Raw genomic sequence first — 23,810 nt, forward strand, 5'->3', positions numbered from 1 at the left:
GAGAAATTTCCAACACAGCAGATGCCTGCTGTGTTTTTTGCAGGAGAGGAACGTGTGACCTGATCCCAAAGTAGGTTTTGCATCACAATCATCTCCCTGTTATGAGATGAGAAGGATGGGATCCTCTGCTGCTTTGGAGGCATGGCTAGTTTTGTAGTGCAGTGGATCATGAAGGGCTCCTGCCCCTTTTCTAGGTGTACATTTCTTTGTGGTGGGGGAAAGGCTTGGCTTTGGGAGAGCAATGGGTACACACCTGGTCAGAAGCTAATTGACCCCAGTGGCTGGATCTGTAACTTTACAAGGAGGTGCTGTAGGTGTTTAAATGTGTACCCTGGGATGGAGCTAGAGGGCGTTAGGCCACTGCCAGCGATAAAGCTGCTCTCCCATAAGCTGCCTTGGTCACAGATTTTGCTCTCAGCAGCAGAGAACATGAGCTAGTAGTGGAGGCTTGGAGGCTGATGTTTGTGTTTGCATCCTCGGCCCCAAGCATGGCAGTGTTAAACAAACAGCGTGTTCCAATTGCAGAGGGGCACCTCTGTAGCATGAGGTGGAATGATTGGTGGGCATCTGGTTTGCAGAGAGCTTTTAGGGTAAATCTGGCTGTAACATGTTAATCCTCTCCCTAACAAACCTCACATGTGATTTGCCTACGCTTAGAAAACTCCTTGATCTCATAGCAGTTTTCCACACTCCAAAATGTTTCTGTCACAAAGAAAGGGAAGTTTATGTGGAAATACTTTTTGTAGCTGTTCATTGTATTGGCCTTGCCGCCTTTTTTGCCACTGTCATGTTACTCAGCTGAGATGGGCTTAAACCACCTGCATGTTAGAAATTTAAAAATTAAACACCCTAGAATGCTTTTTATTATTTGAAATTCTGTGATTGGTATTTTGTTAACACTTTTGATCTTTTATGTTGAGTTCCAGCTTTCACTCCAGTGTGGTAATGCCTTCCCAAAGTAGTAATTTCTTAACAAAAAGCAAACCCATCTGTTTCTCAAGGAAGTTTTTTGCCTCTTGGTTGTGGGTTGGATGTTCTGAGGTGTACAGAACAATTAAATGTCCCTTTTCAGTGTTGACAAATGTGCACTCTTGTGTCACAGTGGAGTAATCTTTCAGGGTGAATTTTATTTTTGGGCAGTGCTTGGAAGGAAACCATATTGTAACCCAGCTTTACCTAGTTCATGAGCATTCACAGGCTGAATTCTGCTCTAAGACCTCTCTCTTCCTTGCAGCAGGAATTGGAAACATTCTCACTACTCAGTAATGGCACTTCAATCAATTCATCAAACCAGGTAGAGTTTGCATCCTGTGGTTGTTACTCTTTATGGACTATGCTACTAGAATGCTTTAAAGTTTTATTTACATGCAAATTTATAACTGTCTTTTAAGTTTGAACTGTTTTAATTAGTGTTTTCTGCTCTTAAGGGATATTTCCAAGAAATTAATTTCTTTGAAAACATTTCTGCTGACATAATTTTATGTTGGTAATTAGATCACCAGTGATGGTTATTTCTCTTAGTTATTGTGGATGTTTGCTATCTCTTGCATTTTAAATAAATTTTTGTTTTCAAGTTTTGAATGTCTAACAACAATGCTAAGTAAAAGTCAGAAAGTGCAACTGCTGAAGAAACATATAGAATTAAATCCTGTGATGTACTGAGTAAGGTACATACAGAGTTTATGTATTGTTTGTATTGTCCTGGGAGACCCAGCTGGGCAGGGCAGTGTACAAATACTAAGGTAAAATAGAAGAAATTTCTGGTTTCCTTGGTCTACCACTGGGCAAAAAAAAGTCCCAACAAGCACTTGCTGTTTTTACATGCTGTTTGGTATTCCACAATGCTCCTTAAAGCAAATAAACAATAAAACTATAAACATCATAATTTTGTACAACAAACTACTAAAGAACTACTTTACCTCTCACTGTTCAGTGGTTTGGCTTCACATCTTTCTAGGAAGGCCAGTCAACTTTCTTTAATAGTTGGGCCTAGTTTTTAATTTCAAAATCTTTACCTTTTATAAGAATTGAAAATAGGGCAAACCCCACTGTAATAGATGCAGTATTACAAGACAAATGCTTTACTTGTGCCTTTTTAAGCTTAATCTGAAGGCACATGTACTTACCTCGATTTATGTTTCTGTAAAATATGGACTCAATTTATTCCTTGCCTTGAGCTCCAAGTCAGCAGTTGTCTTGGCAGAAACATTTTCCTGTTTTGAATTTGCTGTAGAAGTTTGTGGTTGTTAGATTGCAAAATACGTGAACTAAGAAAAGGAACGTTGTGTAAGATCAGGCTAATCAGATCTCCCATGCAGTGGGCTGACCAATTGATGTGTCCTGGGACTTGGGACACAGTGTTTTCATCCACACATGAAATACCCTGTTCTATGTATGGAGTTGCTCACATGGTTGGATATTGTGCAGACATAGTTTTCCTTTGTAGCAAAAGGATTTGTCATCTGTTGAAGGTAAACATGAATAGATTCCTTGGATCAATGGCCTCCTAAAGTTCATTGGTTTTACTGTTCCAGCCCAGAAAGAGGCCATAAAGGAAAAGAAGGGGTCATACACATTTAGGAGTAGTGAAGAGTCCCATATGTAAAGTGTGGATGTCTATTTAAAGATTACCTTCTCACAATATTTTTTGTCTACCTTTTCCTACATCCTCTTTGCAGGCTACTTCCAATGGATTGGGCTCAATAGATGACATTGAAACAGGTAAAGATATCTCTCTCCTCAGACTTTTGTGGCTTCAGTATGGTATATGATCGGGCTGGCAGGCTTGAGAGGTTCATCACCTGCATTTGTGTCTCTTCTGCACCCTCCTGACTTTGGTAACTGGGAGAAGGAAAAAGTGGTGGTGCAAAGCAGGAGTGTTTTTCTTACAAAACCAGCGTTTTGTCCTGGCCCTGTGAGAGACGTGTCTGGGAGTTAAAAGGGTCTGCTGAGGTACACAGCTCTCTCCAGTTGTGCTTTCTTGAAGCTGCTCTTGGCAAAGCTTCTGAAATTCTGCTCCAAGACAAAACAGTCCAGATAAAGTGAAGTTAAGGTTGTTTTGCTCTGAGTGCATGTGGTCCTCCAAGACATTGAGGTGGAAGAATTGAAAACAAAGGAGTTGGGAGGAACCCAGGGAGAGCCGAGTTCAGGGTTAGGCACCCAGGAGGAGAAGGAAGATTAACAGGGTTGCTTTTCTCATGCTGGGAAACAAGTGACCTTAACTCTGCCCCTGTAGAAAGGCTTGCTACCTTGTGTGCTGGAGCACTGAACTTCTGCCTCTGAGCACATCAGTCTTTGTTCCTTTGTAAAGTAGCTCTGTGTGCGTGAAGGTAAGTGTGAGGACTTAACACCACAGGTAGCAATTGCTCTTTTTATAGAAAGAAACTAATTTCATGATTTGGGTGCTTTGGAAAGCATGTTAGTTCTCTGTTGAATGCCAGTTTAGTATCTGCTTGCTATATGAGATCATGAGACCCAGTTCTGTGAATTAAGGAGAGTTTTTCACATTATCTTGCTGTGCTAAAATTAACTGGACTCCTCCTACAGACTAATGAATGACCACATCCAGTAAGCTCTTCATCTAATCTGGATTTGGTGTAAGAGCAGCATGCCACCTTTACTGCAGATCAGGCAGACAGAGCCTTTACTGCTAGGAAATCTTTGCAAAAGCACTGGAATTATGTTATCCAATTGCCTTGAGCATGGTGTGCTTCCAGGACAACTGTGGGTGCTGGGTACCCTGAGAGTTTCAGATTAGAAGAGTTTTTAGCAAGGATTTCTGTGGTTGTTGTTTTGTTTTGTTTTAAAGTGCAGACTCTTGAAGCCCTTTCCTCCATGTTTTGCTTGAAGTTATCTGATTAACTCAGCCCAGTCCTGCAGAGAGATCATGGCTCAGATCTGGCTCAGTATGGCCATTGGCCAGCTAATGCACCAGGGAACCACTGCTGTTTTGGAGAGCAGAGCTAGAAACAGTGCTTTTAAAAGCCCTGTGCTTGCCCCTCGGGGACAGGCAGGTGTATGGCCAGAGAAGCTACCAGCTGGGGGGGCTTGGTATGAGAGACTTGGTTCATGGGTGTGTATGGACAAGCCCCTTGTTGGCCTTATAATAATAGTGGGGCTGACTGTGATGGCAGCGGCAGAAATCAGCAGGTGTGGGTGTGCCTGTGAGCTACTCATCAGAGAAAGCTGTTTTATTCTTTTAAGATGGAGCAAAAGTTAGGGGAATGCAGAGGATGCCTGAGCATTCTGTAAGGAGAGTATGTGAGATGTGGGTATCACAGCTGGTGAGTGAGGTCAGCAGATCTGGTGTCCTGAGGAAAGCAGGAATGGGAAAGGAGAGACAGGGAAAAAGATTGGACAAAGTAGAGTGGGAGGAAGTGGCTGAAGGAATAACAGTGTTTGGGTGGTCAGGGAGAGGGGAGTGGACATCTTCCCTCCTCCACTTGCAAGTAGTGGAGCCTGTTGGTCCCTGCTCTTTTCCTTGCCCTTCACATGCATTGAGCTGTGGGGGTCTCATGTTATTGTCTGCCTTTTGGTTATGCATTCAGCATTTCCGGGTTTGGGGCCTCTTAGGGTGTGTGAGGGCCTCTTTTCTTTGCTTCCCAGTCTGAGTGGAAAATGCAGGGCCTCATTCATTCCTCAGAGAAGGTCTGAACTGCTGGATCCTTTGGGGCCCTGTCATTGTGCATCCTTTTGCTCCCCGCTGCACGTGTTCCCTTCCCTTCCAGCATGTTCTGAATTTCTTGTTGGCCTCTGTAGGGATCTTGACAGTACTCCAGATTCAAACATCTGAAAAATGGGAAGGCACAAGCCATCCCTTTGTACTGCAGGGAATCTGGCCAAGATTCCAGCCATGAGAAAAGCTGGATAGCTGGCTCCCTGGTGGCTGGGGGTTCTGCACCAAAGGATGAGATGATTGAGATGAGATGAGATGAGAAAGTCATTGCAAAGGGGGCATGGGGTTGGAGCTGAGCCTGATTGGTGGGGCAGCTGCAAAACTAAGGACATGTACAGCCTGTGGGAAATGCATTCAGGTGCACACCGAAATCCTGTGTTGGATCCCATAAGGTACAGCATGTGTTTGCTTTCGATGGCATGCTTGAGGATGTGGAGAGGGACCTGTGTCTGTTCCTCTCCACTTCCCCTGCTTCCCTGTCTTTGTCATGGTTTAGCCTCCAGTGCCTTGCACAGTGACCTTTGCTGAAGTCCATCCATGTGGACCATTCACAACAAATACTGGAGGAAAGGTTGTAGGGGTTGGTGCTGTGCTCCAGGGGAGGTTAGAGATAAGGGGTCGTGCCTATGTTTGTCATCTCTGCTGTTGTTTTGTTCAGGACTTGGGGGTTTGCTGGAATTGCTAATTTGCTGAGCTCTCTGAGAAAAAGCTCTCAGTTTGCAGCCAGTAACAGGGCTCACTCGCCTGGTGCCTGATGCAGAGGGATGGCCAAGTTCTTATGGGGGTTGAGTGAACAGACCTGCTACAGACAGGATGCAGCATTTCTTGCTGGATCAAGTTTTGTGTCTCTGAAGCTTGTCTAGTTTCTTTCCCAATTTTATCAATCTTTCTAATAAAAGCTGTTGTCTCTCCTTCCAAACTTTGCCTTGCTTTTATAGCCTTACTCTGTTGCAGTTACAGTGCAGCCAATGGAATATCGATGAAGAAAGTAGCACCTTTGTCTTATTTCTTTTCTTTTATTCCAGGACATCTGCACAGGGGCAGAATTAAGGTAGTTTGGGTGCTTGGTTTGAGAACTGCAAATGTAACGCTGCATTTTCCAAATTTCTAACATTTGAACTTTTTTTTAACCTTTAATTTTTTTGAGAATAAAATGCTCTTCTGTGAAGAACATGTGCTTGCAACCTTAACTTCACTTAACAGAGGTTTATATTGCATGATGGGAACATCTTACTACTTCAGTAGTGTACTGGACAGGGGAAGAAACATTAGGGAAAACCACTGCCTCTTTCCTGTCTCAGCCCTGCCTCACATGAGTTCCCAAGGGCATGTTTGCTGATCAGATATTGAGGGGGGAAATGAGTAGCAACCTCCCACTTTTGGACATCAGGAAGAACTCAAGAGCAGGGAATTTACTTGGGTAAAGACAGTCTGATGGGGATTTTTGGGACACATTGTTAGCACAACCTGATCTCACCACTCAATCTCTGACTCTCGTCTCAACAGGGCCTTGTGTTTTTTGTCTTCTTCCATTTAGGATGCCTGTGTTTTTAGAGAGGGTGTGCAAGTAAGCAAGCTTTCAGCTCGGTTATCAAAGCTCCAAGGAGTAGAGAAGGCAGTGATCTCTGCCAAATGCATTAATGAGGAACATTAAAGAAAAACACCAGGTGGTGGGTTATAGAGAAATTGTATTACGTGTCCCTGGCCTTTAGTCCTGGCCATAATGAATTTGGTAACTGCTCAGCCACAGGTTTTGTGTTGTTCCTGGTTGCTCTAGGTGCTTGCCAAATCCTGACAGTCAGACTGGGCACTGGCCCTTAGAATGTATTTCAGCTCTTGGTGAGCCATTGGAGAGTGGGAACAAAAATGAAAGGGCAAGTACTCTTCAGAGTAGAGCCTCTCCTCTCAGAAAATTGGCATATTTGGTTTTTGTGATTTGATGGAGTTGTACAATATTGGTTTTGCCATGTTGTGCTCTATTTGTCTCCTGCAAGAGGCTCTCCTGGTGACTGGCTCTGTTTCTCTCTCATCACAGACTGCTCTATGGACCTGCAGTGCCTCCCAGCTCCTGTGGCCACCTCCATCCCTGTGAATGAGGGGCTGGCCCCTTTGCCTCCTGACTCAGATGCAAAGGGCTTGCCCACCTCACTTCCTGCTGCCAGCTTGCTCCCGTCTCCAGACTGTGTACCCTTGCCAGTGCCTGAGAACACAGAGGACTTCACAGATGGGGACATCATTGGGGAAGAACTAGACTCCCTCCTGGATTCCCTTGCTGAAGGGTCACCATACCCTCTGGTAAGAGCAGGTGCTGCATGGGTCTGCTGCTTCTTTATTCCTTGGAAGTCCTTGGAGCATGAGATGTGCATGCTGCCTCTCATTCTCTTTCTGTAATTCTTTTCTCCTATCTCTTCCTCTGGAAAAACTCATCCATTCTTTCCTTTATTTCTGCTACTGTGAGTATGTAGAGTCCTCCTCCAAGCATGCTTTGCTGTGTGCAGCTTCAGGGAGCTGCCTCTCAAAATATACCCAAGGTAGCCCTTCCCTGACATCTCCTTCCACCTGGCCTCTCGTGTCCGTGAAGTTGAAGGAAGTCTGAGAGTAGTAAAAGGAGTGTGGTGAAGCAGGAATGATGGATGTATTTTATACAGTAGACATGCTCTAATCTCCTTGTATTTTGTGCAGGTTGCACTCAGCCTAAGCTCGTTGAACAGGTCTGGGAGCTGCATAAACAATCTGTATTCATACTTATGTTGGATTTTAGTTGCCAGCGTTGCTTATGTGACCCACCTTGGGTCTGGAGGCAGTATAGTGATTTTCATGTTGGAAAAGCCCTGGTGAGAGGTGCCACGGATCGTGATCATTGCCCTGACCTTTGCACTGGGTGTACTCAGCTGCCTTGTTTCTCAACCTGAGCTAGTTTAAGTGCCCAGCACAGGGGACTGCCTTGCAGACTGATGAACTCAGGTATCCCAACACCTCCTCAGAGATCCTGGTCCAGATTGTTTGCAGTACAGAAAAACTGGGAGGACTGTGGGAAGTCTGCAGGTGGATTGAGCTGCCAGGTATCCTTTTGCTCCAGCTAGTACAACACGCCCTTCACTGGGAGCCTGTTGCTCTCTGTTGTCATGGTTTGACCCAGTCAGCAACTAAGTACCAGACAGCTGCTCACTCACTTTCTTCCTGCCTCTTCCCCAGTGAGGAGGATAATTGAAAAAAGCCCAAATCTTGTGGCTTATCTTGTAGCTTAAGATAAGAACAGCTTAATAATTGAAACAAAATAAAATACAATATTAACAACAGCAATAATAATAGAAAAGGAGAGGGAGGAATAAAACCCAAGAGAAACAAGTGATGCACAGTACAATTGCTCACTACTTGCTGACCAGTGCCCAGCCTTCCTTTAGCAGCAGTCAGTGACCCTGGCCAACTTCCCTCAGTTTATATCCTGGGCATGATGTTCTGTGGTATGGAATATCCCCTTGGCTTGTTCGGATCAGCCCTCCTGGCCATGCTCTCCCCCATCTTCTTGTGCACCTGCTCACAGGCAGGGCATGGGAAATGGAAAGTCCTTGACTTTGAGTAAGCATGACTTAGCAATAACCCAAACATCAGTGTGTTATCAACATTATTCTCATGCTAAATCCAAAACACAGTGCTGTACCAGCTACTAAGAAGAAAATTAACTCTGTGCTGGCCAAAACCAGGACATCTCTTTTCAGTCTTTGCTCCTCAATACTAATTCGCTATTTTTCCTTCTTCCTGCTCCCCTGAAGTCTCTGGTCCAGGGCACCATTCCCACCAACCTACCAACAGAGATGCCCCAGTTGATTCCTGTGTTTCCGGGGGGAACTCCGCTGCTGCCTCCAGTCGTGACAGCCAGCATCCCTGTCTCTACCCCTCTGCCACCTGCCTCCTTTGGCCTGGTGATGGATCCCACCAAGCAGCTCTCCTCCTCCTCTGTCCTGGATGCCTTCGAGGCCCCACCAGGAGGAAATGGTGGCTCCACTTTAGATTCGCTGGATTCCCTGGATCTGCTTCCATACACAGATACAAGGCTTGATGCCCTGGATTCCTTTGGGACAAGCAGGGGGTCGCTGGATACCTTGGATTCCTTTGCCATTGGTAGGTGCAGGGTGATGTGGCTTTTTGTTGCCTTAGCTGTGAATGCATGCCAGAATTATTTCCTTCAATGCTGAGGACATATGTCTTGTAGCTTTCTCTGCTGGTGTGGCAGAACAGGAATATAAATGTAGAAGAGAGCAGTGAATTGTCTTGGACAGAATAGCTGATAATGTTTAGCTCAAAAGTAATGAGAAAAAGCTAGGTATGTTATCCCAGATAACCAGTACCTGCATGGAGTGAAATCTAAAGAGGAGAAAGGAACATCAAGGTGTATAATGATGAATGATGAGATTTGAACTTGCCTTGGTGTCCAGAACACCTCCCTTGGCACAATTTGCTGGACTATAGCATGATTCCTCCACCTTCCTCCTCAATGACTCTTTGACATTTTGCACAAAGTGAGCAGAATGGTGGTGACTGTTTTAGATGATACAGGACCTTGTTGTGCTGGGCAGAATGGTAGAGGCCAAGGTAGGTCTTTCCCATCTCTGGATTCAGGGCAATGAGTGTCCTCTTGAATGGGGCTCTGAACTCTCATGTCATAAAGAGAAAAGCTGTGGAGGATGGTGGGCAAAGACTAAGTTGCCTCCTGTTCAGGAGGGAAGTGGGCTTCTTCTTGGTTAATTTGTTCCCAGTATTGCAGTATATTGGCAACAAAAGTATTTTGAGAACAGCAGAGATTGGCCAGTCAGCACTTGAACACTCACATTCACCTCAGCTTTGGGTTGCCACCTTAGTAATGCCAGTTCTCAGCAGCAGAGAGTTGGGTTCAGTAGGATTTTGGGGAAAAGAAAGCATTTCCTGGAGTTTTTCTGAGTATAGACAGATGCTTTGGGAAGAAAGTAGAACTTTCTTTGTGAGTAGAACTGCCTCTGACAGGGAAATGATTGTTTTTGTTTTGTGGGGCTCTTTTCCCCTTCTTTTGCCCAGAAGAAACTAGCTCTCAGGAACTGCGACACCCACCTGGCAGCCAAAAACCAGCCCCAGTGGTGAGTGAGCTACTGCCCCGTGCTGACGTCCCAGGGTGCTCTGGAACCAAGGTAGTAGTGGTGGTGGTAGTGGTCACTTGGGTGATGTAGGTAATTTGGGCCCCTCCTCTTACCCTGCCCTGGTGAGTGTTGCCTCCCATGTTGTGGCAAGGCAGGTAAAGATTCCCACTGAGTCAGCAGGAAGACATTTGTTCCATCTTTGTTTTTATCCATAACTCCATATTGCCCAGGTAAACATGGTGTGACCAAGGCTGTAGGGTCAGCAGGGGATCAGGGAAGCCGGGGTCCCACTGGATCTGGCAGACACATAATGCTCAAGGATGGGGCAGAGTAAGCCAACTTCGACTTCAGGCTACTAAAGTTCTTTGTTGCTCTCTGCCCCTGTCAGGAGACTTCTCCAGATGTTCTGCCTCTGTCCTATATCTCCAGTCTTTGAGAAAAAGGGGAGGATTAGTAAGCTTGGAACAAAAGTTATTCTTGAGTTCCTGTCACCTGCTGGCCCTGTTAACATCAATGTGAATATCCCTGAAGATTGACTGATAAGCAGTTGGGGTTTTTTTCGTAGCTTGGGATAAGGTTGATTTAAAAGTCTTTCATTGCAGAGTAGATTGTGATGGAAGGAATGGGAAGGAGTGAGGAGGGCATTTTGTTCTGTGGCTCGTGATAGAAAACTGAGGTCTCTTACCAGTAGGAAAGAGGCCTGTCTTTGAAGTGAACACACCACAGTGTTCATTCTCTTTGAAAAAGTTGCAGTTATCTGTTCTGGAAATGTCATTTCAGATGTGAACATTTTGATGAGAGAGGAAATGAGAAAGGTTTTGAGAGACTGGAGTGGGGCAGGGGTTGGAGAGGTCTCTTGCCTGTGTGGTTGCAGAGCTGAACAGAGAGCTGTGTGTATTTTCACTCAGGTCAGCCTTGGTGGAGGGAGTCACCCAGCTGTGCCCAAGGCCACCGAGCACCTGCTGTCCCAGCCAGAACCAGTAATGCCTAACACGGCTCTGCTGGTGAAGAACCCCCTGGCATCTACTCATGTTTTCAAACAAGCCTGTCATATCTGCTACCCCAAAACAGGTGATGCATTTGCTCTGCCACCAGAGCACTGGCACAGACTAGGAATTGGCTTTCCCCAGGCTGATGGGGTTATTCTCTCTGGCAGGGCCCAAGGCTGGTGATTACACCTATCGGGAAGGCTTGGAGCACAAGTGCAAGCGGGACATCCTGCTGGGCAGGCTGAAGAGCTCTGAAGACAAGACCTGGAAGAGGATCCGTCCTCGCCCAACCAAAACCAACTTTGTAGGATCCTATTATCTGTGCAAAGGTGATCTGTGGCAGTTGGTCGCTGGGAAAGGGCTGTGCTAGGGGAGACTGGGAGGGAAATTCTGTTTGATGTTGCCTGCTGGCTCTAGGGTGTCCTGTTCCATCAGTAGCCTATGGACTGGATGGCTCAGTACAGTGAAGGGCAATGAGCTGCCATGTCGTGGAGAGCAGGCAGCTTCTAAAGTGGTGGAGCAGAAGAGTTCCAAAGGCTCAGTGAGTTGAGTGCTCAGAGCTGCTCTGCTGACATGGGCTTTCCTGAGAACCTGCCTCCTGGACATGCGCTCACATTAGTCCCACTCACCCAGCCGCCCACGGCAGGGTTCTGGTTCTGTCTAGGGAAAAGCATTCTCTGCCTGCTCCTTTGCTCCAGCCCATCCCACAGTACATGCAGGCAGTGTGACCAGACTGGTATCCCAAAGCAGTGTCATTACAAAGTACCTAATGAGGTGGGGAGATTGCAAAAGCCAAGCTAAAATGGCTCCTTACTGCTGGGCCTATGGAAGAACTTAATCCGTATTTGCTTTAAAAGGAGTTAGATAAGTCATTATTCAGGCCAGGCACTGAATGAAAGCTGGCCTCTTGTTTTGAGACAGTTTCCCCCATAGCAGCATTACTGGAGATTGTCCCCATTCAGTAGTTTGCATTAACTCCTGAATGTCTTGATATAGGTGAACTTGGGAGGAGATGTCTTTTCCTTTTCTTTTAGCTCTCTGTTTTCTTGCTTTCAGTTCCATGTGGAACTGTGGGCAGTGGGAGAAGACAAAAGAGAGTTTAGTTTCTGACTGGGCCGCCCTGCCTGTGTGGTGGTGTGTGCTGTTTGTTGCTTTGTAGATATGCTTAACAAGCAGGACTGTAAGTACGGGGATAACTGCACCTTCGCGTACCACCAGGAAGAGATCGACGTGTGGACGGAGGAGAGGAAGGGGACCCTCAACCGTGACCTCCTCTTTGACCCGCTAGGTGGGATCAAGCAGAGCAGCCTCACAATTGCCAAGCTCCTCAAGGAACATCAGGGCATCTTCACCTTCCTCTGTGAGGTACAGAACTGGTGGGAGGGGGCAGGCATCCATCATCTCTTCAGTATGTGTCTGGACCACTGATATGTTGGTAGTTGCCACCATGAAAATACGGTGGGATGACTTGCACAACTGGAATAACTTGGAATGGAAACTCTTCAGGAGGGACAGATGAGGAAGGAGAGGCAGTGGGGGACCCCTGTGTGTTAGGGAGTGTTTTCACTATCTAGAGTTTAACGATGATGAAGATAGGCTTGAGTGGTTATGGGTAGGAACTGGGGGAAGGCCAATAAGGTGAGAGTCTGTTACAGGCCACCCAACCAGGGTGAAGAGCAGACAAAATATTCTGTAGGCAAATGGGATAAGTCTCATCATTGCTGGCCCTTTTTCTTGTGGGGAACTTTAACTTACCAGGTGTCTGCTGTAAGTGCAGCACAGCAGGGAAGAAACAGTCCAGGAGGTTCCTGGAGTGTGTGGAAGATAACTCCTGACACAGCTGGTGAGGGTGACAACTAGGGAAGGCATCCACTCGGTCTGGTGTTTGTGAACAGAGAAGGACTGGTGGGTGATACAATGGTTGGAAGCCGTCTTGGGCACAGCAATCATGCAATGGTAGAGTTTTCAGTTCTTGGAGAAATAAGGAGAGGGGTAAGCAGAGCTGCTACCTTGCCACTTCACCTTCTAAAGGGCAGACTTTAGCCTTTTTAGGAGCCTGGTTGGCAGAGTACCTTGGGAGGCAGTCCTGAAGGAAAAAGAGTCCAGGAATGTTGGACATTCTTCAAGAAGGAAATCTTCAAGGTGCAGGAGCAAGCCATCTGTAACTCTGTGTGTCCCAGCCAGTGCCCTGCTCCCAGAAGGACAGTGAGCATTGTACATAGGAGTGTGCAGGAGAAAGGAGTAGTTTCCCTCCTTAGCCCTGCAGCTGAACCAGGTGCTCACAGCCTCATGGGATCACCTGTCTCTTCCCCTATCTTGACATATTGCTTTGAATTGTAATTTAGCCCCAGTTACTTTAGAAATCAGAATTCCGTAATGCAACAAATTCCCACTTGATGTCTGTGCAGAGCTACTGAGTTGGTCAGTTGAGATTGCTTCATACCATCTTAATGCTCTGCAGCACAGTTTCCCATGTTGGCAGTGCATGCAAAGGGACGTGTTCTTTGCTGTGAAGTAGCTGTTCTTTTTTCTCCCTTGTTCTGTTGGCTAACAGGGAAAGAATATGCAGCTCTGACCAAAATTTTTCCAACCACAATGGAAAATATTGTGGAGAATAAGCCAAAAAATGTTGTCCGGAAGCTTTTCCAGAGATTGACTTGCTTTATTTTAAGCCCTACCACAAAGTTTTCACCACACTTCTTTCTAACTTTGAACATTAGAATAGGCTGGCTTTGGTTCTTCTTTCTCCTCTAAGTGAAGTCGCTCTGGTTCACTGCTCTCTAAGATTTTCCCAGTGTGCTACTTCTTCTCTTCTCAGATTTGCTTTGACAGCAAACCCCGGATTATCAGCAAAGGGACCAAGGACACACCATCTGTCTGCTCCAACCTTTCTGCAAAACACATTTTCCATGACAACAAGTGAGTGAACAATTTTTTCTCCTCATGGGAACCATGTCTCACAAGTCCAGCCAGTTTAACTCCAGGGCTCTGGTCTCTTTCTTCTTTCCTCCCTATGGGTTCCAATCATAGGACAGCTCAAATCATGATAAATAGCACTATGGGCTTCACCCTACATGTTTGCTTCTGGTACTGAGGGATTTCAGGCATCAGTAAAGCCCTTTGGAGTCACTCTGTTAATAAGTTTTCCATTGACTTAATTTGACTTTCAGTTTGGCCTTTACAAAAAGGTCAAAACAAAGATCCTCTAGCTCAGGATCCTGCCTCTGACTGTCTGGTAATGAATGTTTAGGAAACAAGTATAACAAACATGTCAAGTACACAGTCATACAATTCCTTCTGCTTCCTGCCAACCTCAGCTGTGGGGAGATGCTGAACCAGAGGAGTTGGTATCTTTGCTGCATATTTTTAAACTTGTCTGATCTCTGAACTTAGGCAGAGCATCACCCATGTGCTCAGGGTGAAAATAACTACCCAGGCTTGATAGGGTGGGAGGGCAGGGGTTTGCTTTTCCCAGAGGGAATCTGTCTCTCCTGGTGTGGATTTTCGTGTGTCCTTTGCCTGCCCAGTCAAATGTCTGCATGTCATATGTAAGGAGGAGGGGGGAGGGTTTGATCCTCTGGTGCTTTGTATTTTTCTGCAGGTGTCTGGTCCACATTGTGCGTTCCACCTCCCTGAAATATTCCAAGATCCGTCAGTTCCAGGAGCACTTCCAGTTTGACGTGTGCCGACACGAGGTGCGGTACGGCTGCCTGCGTGAGGACAGCTGCCACTTTGCTCACAGTTTCATTGAGCTCAAGGTCTGGCTGCTGCAGCAATATTCAGGTGAGTGGGACTTGGCTGGTGTTGTGTACACCTGAGTTTCTTCCAGTGTGTACCCAGGGCCAGTTGAGAGGCACAGAAGGTGGTTTGGGACTACTGAGAAGATGTCACTCGCTCCTGCATATTACTTACTCTGCCTCCTCAGGGACACAAAAGAGAGTACCAAGGTGTTCTGTGAGGTGATTTGGCCCTTGTCCATTTATAGAAACAGGGCTATTATAATTTGCAGACCAGAAAGCCTCTCCCTTGGGATCAGCTGAATAAAATTAAAATAATTAGGAAGATAGAGCTGAATCCCAAGAGCTGTTTGGTGCTTAGATCTTGTGCAAATAGCAGCTGGACCCCTGAGTGAACATGTCTTGCAGTGAGGATGGCAGCACAGGTGATGAAGCAGTTGGTTATATAAAGAAGGCTGTGAATCTCTAGTTTCTCAAAACAAATTCACCAACAGCAGGAAATTGCAAGATACTTGGTGTTTCCCAGAAAACCTTTGATGACATGCCTCAGGGGAGGGTTTTATGGAGATTATACTCAGGGAAATCATATAGTAACACTGCCACATCTGGCACTTTCAGTCCTGTCACTTTGTCTCATCTGATATATTGGAGGTTTTCTCTGGCTGCTGTCCTGTTGGCTGTGTAGATATTAGTCCACCCACAGTGCTACCTACATGTTTTTTCACCACAGGGTCTCATTTAGTGCAACACCCAGCCTGGTAATGGGTGTACTTCAGAGAGGAAACACATTATGCATGTTTCTCACCATTCTTTGATGTCATAATTGATGTTTAGTGCAGTCTTTGGCCTTGGCTTCAGCTCATGAGGGAGAGTGATGAACAAGGAGCACACTGTGGCAAATGGCATCTTTAATCTTTCTGTTTGCCCTCATTTACTTGTGGCCTCAGGAAATTAAAAAATTACAGCTCTGGAATTTCTAAGATAGCACACTGCCTGTGAGTCATGGGCCACCATTGCTGCCCTACATGCTTGTGATACTGCTCATTGTACTCTGGGCACTCTAATATTCAAGTACCTTGCTTTTATCTGCATCCCATGGTTGGTTTATTTTAGTTGTTTTGGTCAAGTTTTGTTACTTGAAAAGCTTCTTTGCTCCCTTCTTCCTTCCATCTGTGTTCCTTCCTCTTCATCCTGCAGAACAAATAAACTGATTTTTTTTTCTTCTTTCCTTCTTTTTTTGAAGAAATCATTTCAAAGGGAAAGCTGAGGAGATGAAACAAGCCATGAGTTAAACTGCAGAGTTGATCACTAAGGCTTAATGATCCACCTTTTCCAACAATAGGAGAGACATTATCTTGTGGGGTTTTTTTCTGCAGGGCTGTATATATGAGCCTGCTTTCCTTGTTAGTTTGCCTCTCTCAAGTGTAGCCTTCATTATGGAAACTGAGATTAAAGGTAGTTGTTGCCATTCTCTGGGAATGCTTTAGCTTTGGGGCAGGAAGTTTCATTTGAGCACTAGTTGCTCAGCAAGAATAGGAAGAGGGCAGCTTACATTTGAAACACTCCACAGCCATTTGAGCATTTACAGAGCTTTTGGCTTTGTTCATGGGGATAAAGGATTGTATTAGTGGAGTAAAGGTTCCCAAGATCTGAAAATTGGACAGGCAGGACTGTTTTCTTGTTCACTGTGGCTTTTCACAGGCATCTCTTGCTATCTTCTTCAACCAGTGGTAATAACAGACTCTTTGTCTTCACTAATGATATTGCAAAAGATGCCGAAATATTATAAGTAATCAACACATGGGCCTTTTGGTTCCCAGCTCATTTCTTTGTGACAGTTCTTGCTTTGAAAAGCTGGTAGATTGGAAACCATCCTTTCACATTTGTGAGGGTTTTTCTTTCCCAACCACCACATTTCTAGACTGTATTGTTGAGATAGTTCAGAATTCTAGAACTGGAAGAAGGCAGTCACAAGAACTACGTTTGAAATTCAGTTTTCTGACAAGACCTGTATATGCTTCTCCCTTTGGTTCTGCACCCCATGGATCACAGGTGTGCAGAATGGAGAAGGTGGGAGCTGCTTCAGACCTTTTCCAGCCAGGTCCAGTGCAGCATGTAAATTTTTTGTTGTGGTTTTCCCAGATTTAGAGTTTTTGTCCCCAAAATACAAATCATCCTTGTGTCTGACCCTGGAATACTTGGACATGGAAGAGGGAGTTACAATTTTTCTAACTCTACACCATTTCTTCTGGGATTAAGGGTTAAGAGGTAGACTATTCACCAACAGCTCTGATCTGTGAGCAATACCAGTTATGCAGTAGCTGCCATTTTAAAGACCTGAGCAAATGTTCTTGAAGAATGGTGAAGTTTTCTGAGTGCTTTTTATCCTGTTCAAACCCTGTGCAAATGGTAGTAGTGGTGCCTGATGGGGACATGAACATCCAAAATTACAGACAGGAAAACTGAGGTCAGGAATGCTGTGACTTACCCAAGCTACACACAGCCTAAGCTAAGATGAAAACTTTGTTTGGTGGCCCTTAAGTTCTGGAATGTGCTGTCTCCCAGATCAATGATTATGTTAATGTAATACTCCTGGGGAACACCTCACTTCAGTAATAAAAGCTGTAGGCATCAGCAAAGCAACCAAATTAGCAATGCCTGTGTCCTAGGGATGCTGCATCATGGCTATCCTCAGCACCCCCCCCCCCCCCCTTGCAGTCAGCTGCCTGTGCAAGATATTTGCTTCAGTTTGTTTTGGCAGCTGTCTTGGGTCTTTAGAGCACTTAATAACTCAAATGCCCATCTAGCTGGCTGGTGCTAACAGAGGCTGTTCCCTCACCACTTGAGCTGGTCAGGAGCTAATTCCTTAGATAAGGTCTGACCAATCCTTTTTCTTGTTGTCTGATGTTGTATTTCTGATATCTGAGACCTTGCAGATCTTTCCTTGCTGGTTATTTCCTAGCAGCTGCTCTTTGGTTAGTTTTGCACTGCTGCCTTGGTTGTGCTTGGCATCTATTTGTGTTGAATTTCACCTTTCTCTTTGCCTGTGGGGGGCCCTCTCAACTTGAAGGTGTAACAGGCTAATTAATCCCAGCAGGTAATAGGTGAGACTTCTGGAGTCTTGCAGATGCTAGATGTCTCAGTGGGTGTCTGTGATCCTCCAAGCTAGAAGCAAAAACTCCATATATAGTAGATCAATAGTAACAAAGCATTGCCTTTAGGACCTTGCTAGAATCTGCTGATATGGGGGTTGGAGACAGCCTTGGTCAAGCTCTTGACCCTTGTGAAGAATTATTGGCTTGGAAGCAGTGTCTGGGTTCTTTGCAGACTGCCTGAGCAGAAAGCCAAGTCTAAACAAGTCCAGGAGACTGAGCTCTTCTTTTGTTTTGCTTGCATAGAGAGGAGCTTGCTTAGCAAGGGATTAGACATATTCTGTCACAACTCAGTCCTGACATTACCAGGGGGACTGTTGGGAGCTGTCAGCTACTCAGGGGTTACTAAGCCCAAACTAAAAAGTCGTGCAACCCCTCCCTCTCTTCTCTTGGTCAGAGGAGTGTAGCTCAGTTCTGTCTCCTTTTTGTTCCCAGGAATGACCCACGAAGATATTGTGCAGGAGTCCAAGAAGTACTGGCAGCAGATGGAGGCACATGCCAGCAAACCAGCCAACAGCGTGGTAAGTAAGGTCCATCGAGGGCTTGGAGACAGATTTTGCTCCCAACAGTTCCAGCCCTTTCTCTCTTTTCCTCCCACGATTGTGCCTGACAGGTCCCAGGCAGACCAGGCTGGCCAGGTGAGAGCTGAGGTGGAGGAGATCTGAGAGCTTTCCTGGTTGCAGTGCTGGTGTTGAGCTTTGTGCCTTGTTTTGCAGTGTTGCGATCTGCTCTGTTCCCTGCTAGGGTGAAGCCTCCAGGTCACCAAGGGCAACTCACCTGAGAATGTTGTTTCCTGTGACACTTGCTGGTGAAACTGGGAGATTTTGGGGCAGTGGTCACATAGTGGGGACCAAATGTGTCCTGCTGCCCTTTAGTGGCCAAGGGGCAGTAGAGCAGTTTGAAGGACTGCTAAGGAATGACTCATGATGTCTGATCTGAATGCAGGAGTGGGTGGAACTGGCAGCCCAGGTGCTGTTGAGGCTGACAGAGACCTTAGTGGTGCTTTACCAGGAGGAGGCTGGGAGCTTTGCCTTTTTTTTGCCACTGGTCTATCAGTGTGGAGGGCTGAATGCTCCAGCACTACCAAGAGCATACCAGGCTAGTGTGAGAGGGTTAGAAGCAAAGGGCTTTTTCTTTGTTTACTTTTCTCTGTCTTGTTGGCTATGGGCAGTTCTGTCTTATTATTTTTTTTATCCCAGAGGGGATTTCTGTACTGTAGGAGCAGAGCCCACCCAGTGAGGACAATTCCCAGCCCAGTCCTGAGGTTGAACTAAAGCACTTTTTGCCATTAGAACAGGACAGTAGTGGGGAAAGTGGTGCAAATCCTTTTTGTTCCCATTTGACTGCTTTCTTTAACCTTGGCAAACCTGAGCTTGCCATCCCCTGGCCTGTGCCTTACTGTCTGAGCAAGAGTGTTTCACCTTTGTGTGGGATGGGTCACCCAAGAGTTCCTCTGCAGAGACCAGTGCCAAGTGCAGTCTGTGAGCACCCTGTGGAGGAGGTCTTTTATAGGAGAGGAATCTGAGTCACTCATGTGATGTTTAGCTGCTGTTTTTTGTCTTGGTTGTGTGCCATCAGAAGTGTTCTGGAGGCTGCTGGGGAAGCATCTTTGGGAAGGTCTGATGGGCATAGCTTAGCCTAACAGAAAAGATGCAGGTGACTACACTGACACTTGCAGTGGGCTCTGTGTCCACCTATGCACTGGTTATGCTGCATGAGATGGATTCATCTTCAAGGGGATGCTCAGCAATAAACCTGTGCAGCTGTTGTGGTCTGAAACAGTTGGAGGAGAGGAATGGGAAGCAGCAGTCCAGAATAAGCAAGAATAACCAAGGTCTGTAGTTCCCAGGACTGTCTGACTTGCTTAAAGGATATGTTCTAACCTCTCAGGAAGCTGAACAGGACAAGTTTCTACATCCTGTATTATATGAGAAGTGGATGATCTGAATGCTCCCTGCAACCAGAGCTGGCTGTGATCTCTTTCTGCCTGGTGTGGGGACAGAGGCAGTGACATGCATCTCCACATGGGAAGAAACTAGATGTGAATTTGCAGCATTTTGTGACAGCAGTTGAATTTATATCAGCAATCCCTGCTCCATATGTGCCTTGCCCCAAGAGCACAGTCCAGAGATTGGTTTTGTCCTGCCTGCTGTGAATTTACCTGCATTTTCAAGAAAGCTCTGTCTTGCCATTCTCTGTGAGTAATGAGGGGATTAAAGAAAAGATAAATGGACAGCTGTTTTCCTGTAAGCCTTGCAGCTTCAAATTCACCTTTGTCTGGAAGTGCTGCTGCTGGAAAAATAAGCTGTACAGCAGGCATGGTCAGAGCATGTACTCTGAAGCACGTGGGATCTGGATGCTAAGTGAGGGCTCCATTTCTGGCTGCTGGGGCTTGCAAGGGGCAGAGGATCAGGAAAGAAAATGCCAGAGCCTGCTAAATCAGGGGATGGGTAGAGAGCTACAGTTTCTGGGTCCTGTGGACAGTGCTAGGGCTAATGACCAATGGCAAAGTCTGGCTGTGCCTCACAAATGCCTGTCACAGAGCTGACTGCACCCACAGCCCTTCCAGGGTGCAGAGGAAAAGCAGCAGCCATGTTGGTACAGTGAGAAAGTGCCTCCCAGCAGCACCACCAGCCGTCCCTAAGGATTGGCAGCCTGGTACTGGCACTGTGCAGGGAGACAGTCAAGTCAGTCAGATGCATGTGTTTGCAGTAACACACCATGGCTTTGGCAGCAGCATGTCCTCAGCCAGAGGGCTGTGCTTTGGGATGAGACTCGGGCTTGCTGCCGAAGGCCCTGTGGGCAGGGCTCGCTATCTGCTGAGAGATGTTTACTTTTGCCATTGTTTTCTCCTGTCCAAGCAAGCTAACGTGACTCAGAGTTTTCTCAGCAGCCTTCCAGCTTTCAAAGTTGGCTGCCTGGCAAAGACAACTTCCCAGGAGTGCTGTAAAAACAGACCCCTCCTTTCCACCATCCCATGTGATCCACTCTCACTCCAGTGCCCTCTGGTCAGTGGAAGCGAAGTCACTCTGGGGGATTTTGCTACAGTTTTGTCACAGCTGCCAGCTGGACTCAGCACCCAGGGCTGTCCAGTTGTCCAGGAGAAAAGAGGCAGGCAGCATGCAGGGACCCAGTAGCTGTGACAGTGAAGGTCAGGAGGCTTAGCAAGAAATGAAAAATGAAGATACACTGCTTGCCAAGCACCTGCCGAGAATCTTGCACTTGGCCCCACAAATTTGGCCTCACAGCAGCTGCTGTAGGAGTAAACCCAGTGGCCACAGATTCAGGAGCCTGTCAGCGGGGAGAGGCTGTTGTAGGGAGCTGGGTGTCCTCTCATTGCATCCTAGCAAACTGAGGGGTTGTAGCCCTCATTTTTTCTGGTTTTCAAGACCTGCTTTGTTGTTATTCCCCTAGCCTGCACCAGAATCCCCATGAAAGCTCACCTCAGAATTATCAATTTAAGCATGGAGAGGAAAAAACCTCACCATTAAGGAGTACTTGCACCTAAGTACTACTCACTCAGTTAGGTGGCTGAGTAACCTGGGCTCCTCATATAGTCCTCTGAGGTGTGTGGCTCCTCCAGAGAACATTTCAGTATCACTTAGAGGAGTTCCTGAAGATGGGAGACATGAATGGCCGTGCAGGGTCTGTTGCTTTCTGCAGAGCCTGAAGTGGAGAGTGGCCGTGCCAGAGACTTGTATTTATTTGGTTGCCATGGAGCACAGCTAGCACTATATTGTCTGGCTTCATAGCAAGGGGCGGTGCCATAGCCCACGGCACTTTTGCCTGGCTTCATCTGCTGGAGCCTCATGTGATATAATTTCCACACTGTTGGTTATCAGCAGCCTGCCAGGTATGTGTCTTGCCTTTACAAATACAGTCATATAGCATTAACAGGAGCCGCTTTGAATTTTTGCTTGGTTCCTAATCCCCTGGGAGCACACATGCCCACTGGATTGACCAGCAGTTTGCATGACTCAGATGAAGAAATGCACAGGGCTTCTTTTGGTTAAGAATTTGTGGAAAAAGCAGCCCAGATTACCAGAACTACCTGAGAGATATTTTCTTTCTCTCTGATCTCTTGTCTCTTCTGCAGGCACTCAGTGTTTAGTTTTGCTGGGTCAGTAGGTTTGAGCAAAGCTTCCTGGCTGTGCTGAGAGAGATGTCACCAGGAGGATAGCATGGGGTTGATAAAAGGGAATATGCCAGCAGTGCCATTTTGTTACCATAGGCCTATAGGTTTGATAGGTCAGTAGTGAGCGGTCGTGGAATTTCCTTTGGAGACAAAGTGGAGATTAAAGCTACTGTTGAAAGGCCACATATCTGAGAGGGAGGCACCTTACTACCTTTCATGATAGCCCAAATCTCAACTCTGCTCATCTCACAGCCAGCCACTTTTAAGTGTTCTTGGTGGTCACCAGCACAGGTGACAGCTGACAGCAAGTGGTGAACGAGTCATGCGCTGGGAGCCACCAGAAAGGTCATTCTCTCAGACGAGAGATTGCCCTCTTTCAAAATAGATTATCTCTTTCAAAAGAGATGCTGGTTCTCTCAGAGGGTCCTTTTGCTGGGACATCAGAGAACTGATGGCCTCATGTATGCAGCACAGGTGAGGTCAGCTCCCCAGTCAGCTTTTCACAGTGAAAGAGGACCCTTTGTCCTCCGTCACCCTCCAGAGTGCCAGCTCTGGTTCTCCAAAAGACTATGTCTAGAGGATGCAGAGTGGTAGTTGATAGCTGATGTGGTGTCTCCTGGGAAATGCTTTGATTCTGTGCTGCCTGTGCTTGCTGTTTTCCCTTCACCAAGGGGTGCAGCCAGGCTCCAAGCTGCTGCTAATCAATTGCTGGCAGAAACCTGCTCTTCAGGGCCACGGCTGGCATGTCTGGTTATTGTGAGATGCTTAGGGTTAAAGTCAAGGCATGGCAGGTGGCACAGGCTGCTGATGTGGCTGACAGTCAGAGAATTGTTTTGCTGGTGCATGACCTTTGTGCTTCATGGCCAGCTCAATGACCAGGGTGTTATATTGTACTCTCACATACTCCTGTGCCCAGGGCCACTGGCATCCAGTCGGGTTTGTTTTTTGGTTTGGAAATGAACTGGAGACACCAGCCTCATGTTCTTCCAGTGGTGATACAAAATGCAAGCAGTTTTCCAGAGATTTGCTCAGAAAACATGAGGCAGCAGTGATATGAGATTGGCTCCTTTTCTTTTCCTTCTCCACAAGTTAGTCATAATCCCAAACTAGCCTTTTCAGGTGGGGTGGGGGCAATAAGTGCAATGGCTGAGAAGATATGAAATATGTGCATTGTACCTCTGTCCAGAGACTGTGATTCAACTGCCTGTGAAACACAGTGCAGAGGAATTGTGAGAGACAGAAACCTGCCCAGAAAAGGCTTGGAAGGCTATCAATAAGAGGACCCAGCTCTGACTTCATTGTGTCAAATGTTAGGTGTGACACGAAGTTCTTGGTGCAAAAGCAGGAGTTTTGTGTCCTGCATTGTGATATGGTACAGCTTCCTCCCAAGGGGCCTCTCTTAGCTGTGTGACCAAGGGCTCTCCACAGGCAGTGGGACATGGATTGCCCTCTCTGCAGGGAAGTGGGGATTAAGCTCTGGGGCAAGTCTCACAGAACTTGTCTGTACACGGAGGTACACTGCCAGGGTTTCACAGCCAGGCCTGGTCAGTGCTGGAAGCTGCCAGGCTGTCTGTGCTTTTGGCCAGATGTCAAAGCCCAGGAAATCATGCTGAAGCAAGCAGTGGTTTTGCTTCTGTCTGGTATCTCATCGGGCCACCGGCTAACACTGGCAAAGGAGAGCTTATTTAATCTGGCTTGTTGCTGGCACACAGGCGTGCCGGGAGCTGCCAGCATCTCTGTGGCAGGTTTGGGGGTGCATTTTGCCTCTGTTGGCCTGAGGCTGTGGTTCTTTTCCCCAGGCTTCTCCCCGGAATCCCACGTCAAGCACCTTTGACCTCCAGATGAAATTTGTGTGTGGCCAGTGCTGGAGGAACGGGCAGCTGGTGGAGCCAGATAAGGACCTCAAGTACTGTAGTGCCAAAGCCCCTCACTGGTGAGCAATTCAACCTTCTCTTTCCTCTACCCCTCTTCAAGGGCAGGAATTTTTCATCCTACCTTCTCTACGGCTTCA

At 46.6% G+C, this 23,810-nt stretch overlaps 1 protein-coding gene across 6 annotated transcripts in view; it reads left to right on the top strand.

Annotated features, from left to right (window-relative positions):
- The window catches only part of ZC3H7B (zinc finger CCCH-type containing 7B), a 47,228-nt gene that overhangs the window by 12,949 nt on the left and 10,469 nt on the right, over positions 1-23,810 (top strand). Inside the window, exons 7-18 of one of the 6 annotated variants that reach the window (XM_071422991.1) lie at positions 1,235-1,294; positions 2,679-2,721; positions 6,711-6,970; positions 8,449-8,797; positions 9,728-9,837; positions 10,695-10,857; positions 10,943-11,104; positions 11,935-12,140; positions 13,594-13,694; positions 14,377-14,558; positions 18,100-18,185; positions 23,599-23,732. In XM_071422991.1, coding sequence (XP_071279092.1) covers positions 1,235-1,294; positions 2,679-2,721; positions 6,711-6,970; positions 8,449-8,797; positions 9,728-9,837; positions 10,695-10,857; positions 10,943-11,104; positions 11,935-12,140; positions 13,594-13,694; positions 14,377-14,558; positions 18,100-18,185; positions 23,599-23,732 — 1,856 coding nt within the window. The remainder of the gene's footprint in view (positions 1-1,234; positions 1,295-2,678; positions 2,722-6,710; positions 6,971-8,448; positions 8,798-9,727; positions 9,838-10,694; positions 10,858-10,942; positions 11,105-11,934; positions 12,141-13,593; positions 13,695-14,376; positions 14,559-18,099; positions 18,186-23,598; positions 23,733-23,810) is intronic. The other 5 variants (XM_071422993.1, XM_071422992.1, XM_071422996.1 and 2 more) reach the window with 5 other exon arrangements.

Source organism: Agelaius tricolor, unplaced genomic scaffold (assembly GCF_023055355.1).
Source record: "Agelaius tricolor isolate 1412-34295 unplaced genomic scaffold, bAgeTri1.0.p SCAF_3, whole genome shotgun sequence".
Classification (NCBI taxonomy): Eukaryota; Metazoa; Chordata; class Aves; order Passeriformes; family Icteridae; genus Agelaius; species Agelaius tricolor.